Below are 12858 nucleotides of genomic sequence, written 5' to 3'. Positions count from 1 at the left end.
AATGACCTTAGACTGAATGCCTTGATAGATCTACAAGACAGCAGCTGGAGGCTGGCAGTCAAGTATGCTTATGTCAACAGATTCTTGAAGGAGATGGGAGCATCACATTTGCATGGATGCCATACCTACTTCTGCAAATTAGTATTCACCAATCTTACACTAAGGCAATCTTTTATATACTTTACATTATGAACCTTTTCATTTTAGCCCACTACATATTTTTCCCAAAAAAACATTATCTTCTCAAATAAATAAAAGGTTTAAGCTATACTTAAGTAAAGGAAATGCAAATATACACAACAACTGTTCAAGACTTAAATTACACATGTACTTTGACCAAGAATTCTAAATAGAAAAATATACATATGTATACAAAGATATATATGCCCATATGGTTTGTGGGAAGGTTGTCTTTCTTTTGTTTCTTGTTTGTTCTTTATGATGCAGCCTCAGCTGAGATCCTAACTAAAACCACGTAGAGAGATTGAGCCAGAACCTCCCAGTTAGTCTAGAAACTGTGGATTCCAGATCCTCGGAAACTGTTTTGTGATAATAATAGTTTGCTGTTTTAAACTGCTAAATTTGGGGATAATTTGATTTGCAGCAATGAATAATTAATATACCCTTTAAAACTGGGTTAGTGGCTTTTAGCACCAGGAAGAAGTAAGGAAAACGGGTAACAGAACAAATGGGAAAAAGGGGACTTTTTCTGAATGGGGACATAATTAGTACCTCTCTGGGTTCGTAGGAGAGTCAAATGAGATAATACACATGAAGTGGCTGGCGCAGTGGCTGGCTCATAGTAAATAATAAATGCAAATCGAAGTATGTTTTAAGCAAAAAAACTCAAGATGCAGAATAATATATATTATATTATTCCACACATGTAAAAACATTAATTTCCCCACACTTGCATTACATAAATGAAAAAAAAATGTTTGAAAGGATATACACACTGCACTTAATATTAGTAAACTTCAGAGAGAAGAGAACTGGGAAGGGACAGCATTCAAGGTAGGGAGTGCTCTCTATGTCATGTACAGCTGTATCATTTGAATTTTTTCTCCACTTAAGTATTAATATATTACTTGTGCAAGTTCTTAAGTCATTTTAATTGGCCTTGTTACTCAGAACAGCAAAAGCAATAATATTGCTAAAGAAATTAGTAGTGGTTTAACAAGAGGGAGAATAAATAAATAAAATTTTTAAAAGATAGAAACCACAAATTAATAATAATAATAATAATTAGTAGTAGTAGTAGCAGTAGTAGTAAATAGTAGTAGTAGTAGACCAAATTAACCATATACCACTTACACAGCTCCTCTGAAACCAAATAAAAACAAAGAAAAACAGCAAAGGATTATAATGGAAATATTCCTGAATACAAACAGAAAAGAACACAAGGCTAGCCATATTACAATAGAATTCCAGCATTAAAAGAGCCAAAGTTGGTCATTTAAAATTGATGAGACAGAATTCATAAAAACCATAAAACCTTACTAAATTCATAATAAGGATAAAACAGCTTCTAATCACATAAAAGAACTACTGGTAACACGTAATGAAATAGGTAAGACTCAATTGCTAAAAATCCCCAACAGTGTTTTTTATTTTTATTTTTTTTTAAGTTTATTTTTTAGTAATCTCTACATCCAACGGAGCTTAAATGCACAACCCCAAGAGCAAGAGTTGCATCCTCTTCCAACTGAGCCAGCCAGGTGTCCCTACATACACAGTGTTTTATAGATCAAACAAAAGATGAAGAGAGCAAGATGGCGGAGGAGTAGCAGAATGAAATGACATCAGATCCCAGGAGTTCAGCTAGATAGTTATCAAACCATTCTGAACACCTACAAACGCAACAGGAGATAGAAGAGAAGAAGAGCAGCAATTCTAGGAATAAAAAATCGACCACTTCCTGAAAGGTAGGACATGCAGAGAAGTGAATTTGAAGCCATGGGAAGATAAACCGGGTGGGGGAGTGGGCAGCGACTCCCGGCAAGCAGCAGAGCAATGGAGCACAAAATCAGAACTTTAGAAATTTGCTCCAGTGAGGGACATTACTCCAGAGGCTAAATGGGGGTGGAGCCCTCGCGGGGACATTGTGGTCTCACATCCCGCAGGGTCACAGAAAGATTGGGGGAGTCTGAGTGTGGCAGAGCTGTCAGGTATCAGAGCAGGGAAGCTGACTGAAAGCATGAGCTTTCAGTTTGGGGTTACCTTAAACTGTGATCCAAGGCACAGTTGGGTCCCTGCTCTTTGGAGGAGGGTGAAACAGGTGATGGGGATTAAAGAGTATGTTTATTATATCTATCTATATAAATTATATAATATATATATATTAAATAATATGTATATTATTTATTATGATGACATTGAGTAATGTATAGAATTGTTAAATCACTGTATTGTACAATTGAAACCAATATAACATTGTATGTTAACTAAACGGAAATAAAATAAATATAAGAAATAAAATAAAATAAAAATAAAAAATAAAACAAATAAAAAACACTGAACAATCCAAAAATTAGAAAAGAAAAAATGCTTTTTTTCAATGAGTTAAGCATAAATTATTCCAATATTCTTCTGTACATACGTTTGCAAACATTTACATCATAATGAAGATATACTTGAAAGCATATTATACTCAGTGTAGTTTCAATAAGCTAAGCACAGGATTCTTTTTTTTCTTTTAAGTTTTTTTTTAAAGTCTAGTTAGTTGACATACAGTGTAATATAGAAAAGAAAAAATTCTAATTGTCAACCAATTACCTTCGCAAATGGTTCAAATGTTCCACTGAGTTGTTCCAAATTTTCTAGATTATTTCTATGTTATATTAATTTCAGAGTATTTTTAAAAAATGAAATGCTACCCAATTAACTTTTTTTTTTTTTTTTTTTTTTTAAAGATTTTATTTATTTATTTGACAGAGAGAAATTACAAGTAAGCAGAGAGGCAGGCAGAGAGAGGAGGAAGCAGGCTCCCTGCTGAGCAGAGAGCCCGATGCGGGACTCGATCCCAGGACCCTGAGATCATGACCTGAGCCGAAGGCAGCGGCTCAACCCACTGAGCCACCCAGGCGCCCCCCAATTAACTTTTTGAAGCAAGAATAAGCCTAATAGGAGGATTCAGTGAAGGAAATAAATGATATTACATACATATTTTACCATGAATATATATTAAAAATAAAATATTGCCGAAAAGAATTCAACATAATATTTAAGCATAATACACTATGACCAGGTAATCTAAAAAATGTAAAGATGCTTCAATATTAACATTCAGAATAGGTCAAATATGAATGTGATTCCATCCATGCCTTGGTTGCAAGGAAGGCAAGAGGTAAATTGATTTTCCATTTCAAGCAACAGCATATATGGACAGAAATTTTTTAATTTAATTTTGCCTTTGACTCTATTACACTATTAACTTTCTCATATTCTGCCTATGACTTCCTCAACTACTTGTTTTATTGTTTTCTAATATGAGTTTTAGTAAGCTGCCTTAAATCCCATGCATATAAAATAACCCTAAGTACCATTAAAAGATTATGCACAATAATGTTCATCACAGAACTGTTTTAAGAGGAAAAAAAATAAAAAGGAAAAAGAAAGAGGGGAGAGAAAAGAAGGAAGAGGAAGAAAAAATTTTAGCCATAAAAGAAAATGGCCCAAAAAGTAGGCCATAATCACCTTGCAGAAATTCTTCACCAATAAAAGATGAACTTGGTTTTCGTCTCTTGATTTTTCTAAGTTTTAAAATAATCACTATACCATAAACTGAGAGAAAACACTGTTTAAGGAAGGAAGAAAAAAAACAGTGATAATCATATTGGGTGATATTGAGCTTTTTTTAACATTAAATTAACTAAAAGTTCACTTTAAAAACCAATGACATGAAGATCTTATATATCTTGGAACTTCAGTCAAGTAAAATATTTTTTCAAAAAGAAAACATAACAATTTTCTTGACTGGCTAAAGTAATACAGATTAAGTATAATACTATAGTACCATCTAGTCATTCTTAGTTATGCCAATAGTTGTCTGACAATTTCCAGAAAACTATCCAGTAAAATTTAATGTCATGATCAATTACACCATTTAATTATTAAACAACAACAAAGAAAAGTCATTCTGCATGTTACCTCGTATTCTGGATACAGAGTTTCCTTCATAACAGATACTGGGGCAGAGAATTTGGGTGAAGTTAGACTCCAAAACAACTTCGTACATCCTGGATAAGCAGACACCTTTGAAAATAAAATAAGTCTATTAGAAACTAACAAACAATCTGTAGTTTAAAAACCCAAACTCCTATCAAAAGTATTTCTAGTGGCCCAGATAGTGAATTGATTGGTTCCACAGCCTCTGAAATTCTTGTGATATCTATCTGTAAAGTGAATAAATAAAATCTTTAAAAAAATTAATATAGCTATGAAACAGCAAAAAACAAAGCTCAATCTAAATGTCCATTAATAGAAAAACAGATGAATAAAATATGACATAGTCATATAACTAATACTATAGGGCTATTCAAGCCCCAAAATTACAAACCATAGATGGATCTTAGAAGCCTAATATTGACAGCATAATAAGGAAGTTTTAGAAAGATGGAAACAAAATAGTGTCCCTTATATAACTATCTCTAGAACACACAGAACTACAGTATTTTATTGTTTAGTGTCACAAATATATCTATTAAAGTATAAAATCATGGACGAAGAAGACCAGAATTATAACAGTAACTGCTCTTAAGTAGGGAAGAAGAGAAAAAGAATTAGAAAAAAGTACAAAAGGACTTATTTTTCAGGTTTACTTTAAAAATCTAAAACAAGTATGACAAAAAGCATCAATTCTTGATGAAGTGCCCCCAAGTGTACGTTAGTTTGGTTTCTATAATTGTTTGTTTATTCAAACTTTTTCAAAATAAAACTTAGTCAGGCATAGGTGAATTTTTAGGGAGGTGAAGTTATTCTTTTTTTTTTTAAGATTTTATTTGTTTATTTGACAGACAGAGATCACAAGTAGACAGAGAGGCAGGCAGAGAGAGAGAGGGAAGCAGGCTCCCTGCTGAGCAGAGAGCCCGATGCGGGACTCGATCCCAGGACCCTGGGATCATGACCTGAGCCAAAGGCAGCGGCTTAACCCACTGAGCCACCCAGTCACCCCATGGGAGGTTAAAATATTCTATTTGATACTGGAATTGTGGCTATATAACATGCATTTATCAAAACTTACTGAACTTTAGAGCTCAAAGAGAGAAACCTTATGTATGTAAATTTTTTTTTTTTGAAGATTTTATTTATTTATTTGAGAGACAGAGATCACAAGTAGGCAGAGAAGCAGGCAGAGAGGAGGAAGCAGGCTCCCCGATGAGCAGAGAGCCCGATGCGTGGCTTGATCCCAGGACCCGGGATCATGACCTGAGCTGAAGGCAGAGGCTTTAACCCACTGAGCCACCCAGGCGCCCCTATGTATGTAATTTTAAAAAATCATTTAGGAAATCAAGAGGAATCCCAGGGTAGAATGCAGAATCTAACTGTATTAGAAATGTATGAAACAACCTCACTGAAGGGGCTGGGGGGAGAGTTGTTGACCTTAGTAGCTTTGGAAAAGAATATAGTTTATAAGAGTAAAGGCAAAAGAAATTGTACATAACACTGAATTTAGTTGTGAAATTGTATCTCACAGAAACGTGGGTTAATAATTCTGATACTTCTCTACTGGAATTGAACAGTTAAGTAAATTAGATGGAAGACGGTAGAAGCCAGGGCTATCGCTATTGGATTGGAGGTTAGAGAAAAGCAAGGGAGGAGGTTGGAATGATCATGTGGTAATGGATTAGAGTTGAAGACATCAGTACAAAGTCTTACTTAGCTTAATTTAGACACAGATGGTTACATATAGAAATATTTACAGGAGTTATACCAAACATAGTTCCTTGCTGTGTCAGCTGAGGAGGCCTGGTACCAACAAGCACACCTAATGCCTAGATCTTACTTTCTAATCACATTCTCCAATAAAGGCAACTAGGGTTTCTTATATAACTGGCTGAGTCTATGGACTAGGGCAGGAAATACATAAGAAGAGCCTGTTTTTTTTTGTTTATTTTTGTTTTGGGGTTTTTTTTTTTATTGTGTTATGTTAGTTGCCATTCAGTACATCATTAATTTTTGATGTAGTGTATAATTCATGTTCGCGTATAACACCTACTGCTCCATGCAATCTGTGCCCTCTTTAATACCCATCACCAGGCTCACCTCTCCCCGCCCCCCTCCCTTCTAAAACCCTCAGTTTGTTTCCCAGAGTCCATAGTCTCTCGTGGTTCATCTCCCATGACTTCTCCCCCTTCATTTTTCCCTTCTCCTAACGTCCTCCAGGCTATTCCTTATGTTCCACAAGTAAGTGAAACCATACGGTAATTGACTTTCTCTGAACCTGTTTTTGAAAAAAAGTATTAAAAAGTATTAAAAAATAAAGATATATTTTAAAATCCCACAATAATGGGATATGTTAGAAGAGACGTAGGGGGGCGCCTGGGTGGCTCAGTGGGTTAAAGCCTCTGCTTTCGGCTCAGGTCATGATCTCAGGATCCTGGGATCGATCCCCCACATCGGGCTCTCTGCTCAGCAGGGAGCCTGCTTCCTCCTCTCTCCTCTCTCTCTGCCTGCCTCTCTGCCTACTTGTGATCTCTGTCTGTCAAGTAAATAAAATCTCAAAAAAAAAAAAAAAAAAGAAGAGACCTAGGAGCCAACTGAAGGAACTCTTAATAACCAAAGCTCAAAATATGTTAGCAAAACAATAATAATAATAATAGTAATAAAGTATTATTAGAATATAACTTGAAGTACAACATAACCATCCATGAGTCATACTGAGACAAATAATTGAATGAATATAAGAATAGACAAATCTGTACAAATACAGATTAAATTTTTTGTTATACTCTACCCTCAGGAAGGTAGAGCACAACTCCACATTCCAAAGACTGCAATATGGAAACGGAGAGAAAGGGAGACTACATGAAGAAGAAACTTGGCAAACACTACCTTAGATCATTAACATCAGAAGTAATAACACAGGTTGATAATTTGTACCTTTCATATGATGTGATCAAAATGGCACTTTACCTTGGCTGTCTTAATTTCAAAATCACATCGGGCAAATCCCAACTGGAGGACATTCTACAAAATATCTGACCACTACTCCCCCAAAGTGTCAGAAACTGTCACAGCCGAGAGAAACCTAAGGCAACTAAACATGACAACTGGATGTGATCCTGGAACAGAAAACGGACATTATATAAAAACTAAAGAAATCCGAATGAAGTATGGACCTTAGTTAATAATAATGTATAAATACGGGGTCATGATACTGTCAATTGTATTAGTCTCCTAAGGCTGCCATAACAAATTACCACTGGGTGGTTTAAACTAACAGAAATGTACTCTGTCACTGCTCTGGAGACTAGAAGTCCTAAGTCATGTTTTAGGAAGGTCCATGCTCCTCTGAAAGCTCTAGGAAATGATCTTTTCCTCCCTCTTTCGAGCTTGAAGTGGTTGTCCTTGGCATTCCTTAGCTTGCAGCTGCGTCATTCTAATCTCTGCCTCTGCTGTCACATGTTCTTCCCTGTGCGTTCAAGTGGCATTTTCCTCTTATAAGGACCCTGTCCTATTGGATTTAGGGCCCACTCTAAATCCAGGATTCATCCCAAAATCCTGAATTATATCTGCAGAGATCCTATTTTCTTTTTTTTTTTTTAATCTAAATGTGGTTTTGATTTGAATCTCCCTGATGGCTAATGATGATGAACATTTTTTCATATGTCTGTTAGCCATTTGTATGTCTTCTTTGGAGAAGTGTCTGTTCATGTGCAAAATCCCTATTTTCAAATAAGGTCACATGCACAGGTACTGTGGGTTAGGACTTAAATATAGCTCTTTGGGGTCACTATTCAATCCAATATTGATATGTTAATAACAGAGGAAACAGAATGTGTAATATATGGGAAACCTCTATACCTCTGTAACTTTTCTGTACTCTAAAATAATTCTACAAAATTAAGTTCATTATCAATAAATAATAAAGCAAACAATAAAAGACAAAATTATTTTTTTAAATGGTCAGAGGCATTGTGGTGCCTGGATGGCTCAGTCAGCTGAGTGTACAACTCTTGATTTTGGTTCAGGTCGTGAGCTCAGCGTCATGGGTTTAAGCCTCATGTTGGGCTGTGCACTTGGTGGGGAGTCTGCTGGAGATTCTCTCCCTTTTCCTCTTCTCCTCCCCCTGCACACACATGCATGCACTCTCTTTCTCTCTCAAATGAATAGATAAATCTTTTTTTAAAAATAGTTGACATCAAAATCTAAGGTGTGCTGTATGGTGACTAGCAACATAATAAAAAAATTATAAAAATTAAAAAATTTTAAATGGAGGCAGAAAAATAATCAGGCATTCATGGCAAAATGTTCAAGAAAATGTGGTAAGATTTTAAAAATAATAGCTGCTTGGATGCATGGTATTATTGGTAATAACATTTCCACTAACTTTAACACTTAATTTGGCTATTCATCTTCCCTAAAAAGATTTTTCAAGAGAAAAATGACCTCAAATAATTTTAAAGCATCAATATGTAAGCATCACTTCAGCATTAACTATGAAACTTTAAGAGGGACATCTCCCAGAGTATAGATGTTACAGACTTTTTAGAGTAATATACAAAGACCTAAACACAGTAAATAAAGATCCACAATTATAAGGTGACATTGAGCCTTGACCACTTTTATTTCTAGTTAGATATACATCAACCATTCCATTCACTTCATCACGTTTTCTATCTACTGACAGAGTATTTAGAGAAAAGCAGATTTTGTAGTTGTCCGGTTAATTTGTCCACCATACGAATTCAAAATTAAGTTTGCATCTCATTTGTCCTCTGTTTTGCTGGGCGCGCTGCATCACTTTATGCTGTATAGACCTAGAGCCATGAAGCCACTGCTAAAAAGATTAATAAAACCTTCCAAAATCAGCTGACAGCTCTTCTTCCAAAGATCACCTAGAAATTAAGAAGACTTCAGGCATTCAAATGATAGGACATACACAATATAGTAACTCTTTCCATGTGGTAGATAGACGTCCAGCAGCATAAGCCTCCAGAATAAAACAATTCCCCTAAAGTAAGCAAGATACAACCCTCCAAGTGGGAAGAGAGGAAAATGTCTCACTAAGCAAACAGCAACTTTGTTTTCAAGGAAAAGCATAGGTGCACCTTCAGGAGAGAATTTATCAAATTAAACCAGTGAAAAAACACTCATAGTGGTAAACTGATTTCTTTTGCAATGCCCAGAACTTTCTAAGAGAAGAACTAGGACAATGGTTAGAAATGATGGGTTGGTAGCTGCCAGTACTTAAAAGGAGGATAGATACTACAGAGCAAACTGAATTACTATTAAGCAACCAGCTTGACTTAGTATAATAGCACTTGCACAACCCCTAAGGGTACTATGTATATTACAAGCCAATACAATAAAATTATACTTTCCTGACTTTTCCAAAGTTGGGAAATTCCGTTCACGAAGGGAGAGAGATGTGCAAATTAGTTCCTAGGGGTAAATTAAGCTTCATATAAAGGAAACATAAGGATGAAGACTTTTCAAAATGTGGTCTGAGACTCTAAAGAGCTGAAGACCTTTTCAAGGGTCCTTCCAAACTTTTTCAATACCTTTCCACACCTGAAAACTATTCACTCAATAATATTTAGAGGCTACTTGCCTCTCCTCTGCGTTGAAATTTGCAGTGATAACGCAAAATAAAGGGGGGGGGGCAAAACTGATGGCAGCTCAGCGTGAATCAAGGCAGCTGCACCTTAAAATTGTCCGCCAGAAAGGAGGAAAAAATAATAATTTTATTATATCTCAACTTTTTTTTAAGATTTTTATTTATTTATTTGACAGACAGAGATCACAAGTAGGCAGAGAGTCAGGCAGAGAAAGAGACAGAGGAAGAAGCAGGCTCCTTGCTGAGCAGAGAGCCTGATGTGGGGCTTGATCCCAGGACCCTGAGATCATGACCCAAGCCGAAGGCAGGGGCTTAACCCACTGAGCCACCCAGGAGCCCATATCTCAACTTTTAAACACATCTTTTTTTAAAAGTACACATCAATGCAACTGAATGAGAAATACACATGGAGTGCTCCTGCGGCCACAGTGAAGTAGGATACTGGTTGTGAGGAAAAACACATGTGCTATTGTTAGAGTTGTGAACTGAAGGAAAAACATTTTCATCTGAAGGAAAAACATCGAACTATTCATTCAGATTTGAGTACTCGGCAAACATTTTCTTGAAAATGAATGAAGCAATTGTGTCATTTCAAATAAAACCATTGAGAGTAAGTGTGCCAATGAAAAAATTTAAGTTTTTAGCAAAAATGAAAATTCTGGGAGATGTGTGTCTCTCATCACATAGAAGGAGTCTCTCACCATGAGTCTCACTTCCCAGTGTGTAGGAGTGTTGACTGACTCCATTTTTGGCTCTCCATCTTGTTCATGCCCATGCAAAGACCTCCCTCAGTGCCACATGTTCCAGGACCCATGGAGGTTAATGTATACCCTGACAGGAAGGGAGAGGGCTTATTCTGATCTCAGCACACAGAGGCTCCACTTTCAATGACTGGTTGAGATGACTGGTGCACAAATGGCGTCACTTGAGATGACTACCCTTTGAACTCACCTCCATGTGCCTCACTCTATAAAAGTTAGGGATTAAGGTCCAGATTGGACAGAGATTACCTGCATCATACCTGAATCATTTGTGTGCCCAACCCCCCCTTATCAGTAAGTTACCCTGAATAAACTGTGTGAATAGTATGGGGTGGTTTGCTTCATTTTCAGTCTCAAAGTGCCTCCTAAGTCTGGAGGATATTTTACTGTCCCTCCTCCACCTACTAACACAATGCTAAAACCTTTTTCTAGTAATATTAAAAATAGATATTTTGATATTGTATAGTGAAATGTATCAATACTTAAGAACTACGTAACTTGAATAAAAAACTGATGTACAATGTTACAAATCATAAATGGATTTAAAAAATCCACTCAAAGTACAAAACAATAATTTTTTTTCTATTGACATATAAAGTATTATTTACTTCAGGGGTTCAGGTCTGTGATTCATCAGTCTTACACAATTCACAGCACTTACCAAAGCACATACCCTCCCCAACATCCATCACCCAGGCACCCCATCCATCCCACTCCCACTTCCTTCCAACAACCGTCAGTTTGTTTCCTGAGATTAAGAGTCTCTTATAGCTTGTCTCCCTCTCTGGTTTCGTCTTGTTTAATTTTTCCCTCCCTTCTCCTATGATCCTCTGTCTTGTTTCTCTAATTCCTCATATCAGGACGATCATATGATAATTGTCTTTCTCTGATTGACTTACTTCGCTGAGCATAATACCTTCTAGTTCCATCTACGTCATTGCAAATGGCAAGATTTCAGGTTTTTTGATGGTTGCATAATCCATTGTATATATATACTACTTCTTCTTTATCCATTTGTCTGTTGATGCACATCTAGGCTCCTTCCATAGTTTGGTTATTGTGGACATTGCTGCTATAAACATTGGGGTGCACGTGCCCCTTCGGATCTCTACACTTGTATCTTTAGGGTAAATACCTAGTCATGCAACTGCGGTCATAGAGCAACTCTATTTTCTTCTTTTTGAGGAACCTCCATGCTGTTTTCCAGTGTGGCTGTACCAGCTTGCATTCCCACCAACAGTGTAGGAGGGTTCCCCTTTCTACACATTCTCACCAACACCTGTCATTTTCTGACTTGTTAATTTTAGCCATTCTTACTGGTCTGAGGCAGTATCCCATTTCGATTTTGATTTGTATTTCCCTGATGCCAAATGATGTTGTGGGCTTTTTCATGTGACTTTGGCCATTTGGATGTCTTCTTTGCAGAAATGTCTATTCATGGCCTCTGCTCATTTCTTGATTGGATTATTTGTTCTTTGTGTGTTGAATTTGATAACTTTTTTGTAGATTTTGGATACTAGCCCTTTATCTGATATGTCATTTGCAAATACCGTCTTCCATTCTGTCAGTTGTCTTTTGGTTTTATTGACTGTTTCCTTCCCTGTGCAAAAGCTTTTTATCTTGATGAACTCCCAATAGTTCATTTTTGCCCTTGCTTCCCTTGCCTTTGGCGAACAACAATAGATTTTTAATGTATCAAGGCATGAAAGTCATTGATGCGGTTTTAGCTGTGGGAATTCTCACTTAATATATTCTCTTTTAGCTACACAAATTATCACTCAAGATTACCTTTATAACTAAGTTCAACTGCTTTTTTTTTGCTCTAATGATCATAATTTTTTATTAAATTTTTTTATTTTGAGATAATTGTAGATTCACATGCAGTTTTAAGAAATAGTAAGAGAGATCCTACCTATCCTTTACCTAGGTTCCCTCAAAGGTAACATCCTTCAAAACTATAATACAATATAACAAGCATATGTTAACATTAACAGTCAAAATACAAAACATTTTCATCACCACAAGGGTCCCTCATGTTGTCCTTTTATGGGCACACTCATCCAATGTCCTCCCATCCTAAAACCCTAGAAACCACCAATGTGTCTTCCATTTCTATAATTTCATTACTTTAAGAATGTTATATAAGGAAACCATACAGTATGTAATCTTTTAAAACTGGCTTTTTCAGTGTAATTCTCCGAAGATTCATCCTTACAGCTGCATATATCAAGAATTCCTTCCTTTTTATTGCTGAGTGACAATTGCATTTTCAGTTTAAAGAAAAGTGGGGAGAGCACCTGGGTGGCTCAGTCAGTT

General features: G+C 36.2%; 1 protein-coding gene across 2 annotated transcripts in view; it reads right to left on the bottom strand.

Annotated features, from left to right (window-relative positions):
- The window catches only part of TTC6 (tetratricopeptide repeat domain 6), a 222465-nt gene that overhangs the window by 82208 nt on the left and 127399 nt on the right, over window positions 1-12858 (bottom strand). For both annotated transcript variants that reach the window (XM_059181956.1, XM_059181957.1), the window contains one exon: window positions 4150-4254. In XM_059181956.1, coding sequence (XP_059037939.1) covers window positions 4150-4254 — 105 coding nt within the window. The remainder of the gene's footprint in view (window positions 1-4149; window positions 4255-12858) is intronic.

This window comes from Mustela lutreola, chromosome 7 (assembly GCF_030435805.1).
Source record: "Mustela lutreola isolate mMusLut2 chromosome 7, mMusLut2.pri, whole genome shotgun sequence".
NCBI classification, from domain to species: Eukaryota; Metazoa; Chordata; class Mammalia; order Carnivora; family Mustelidae; genus Mustela; species Mustela lutreola.
The sequence above is the reverse complement of the archived record's forward strand: the minus strand, read 5'-3'. Positions and strand labels throughout refer to the sequence as shown.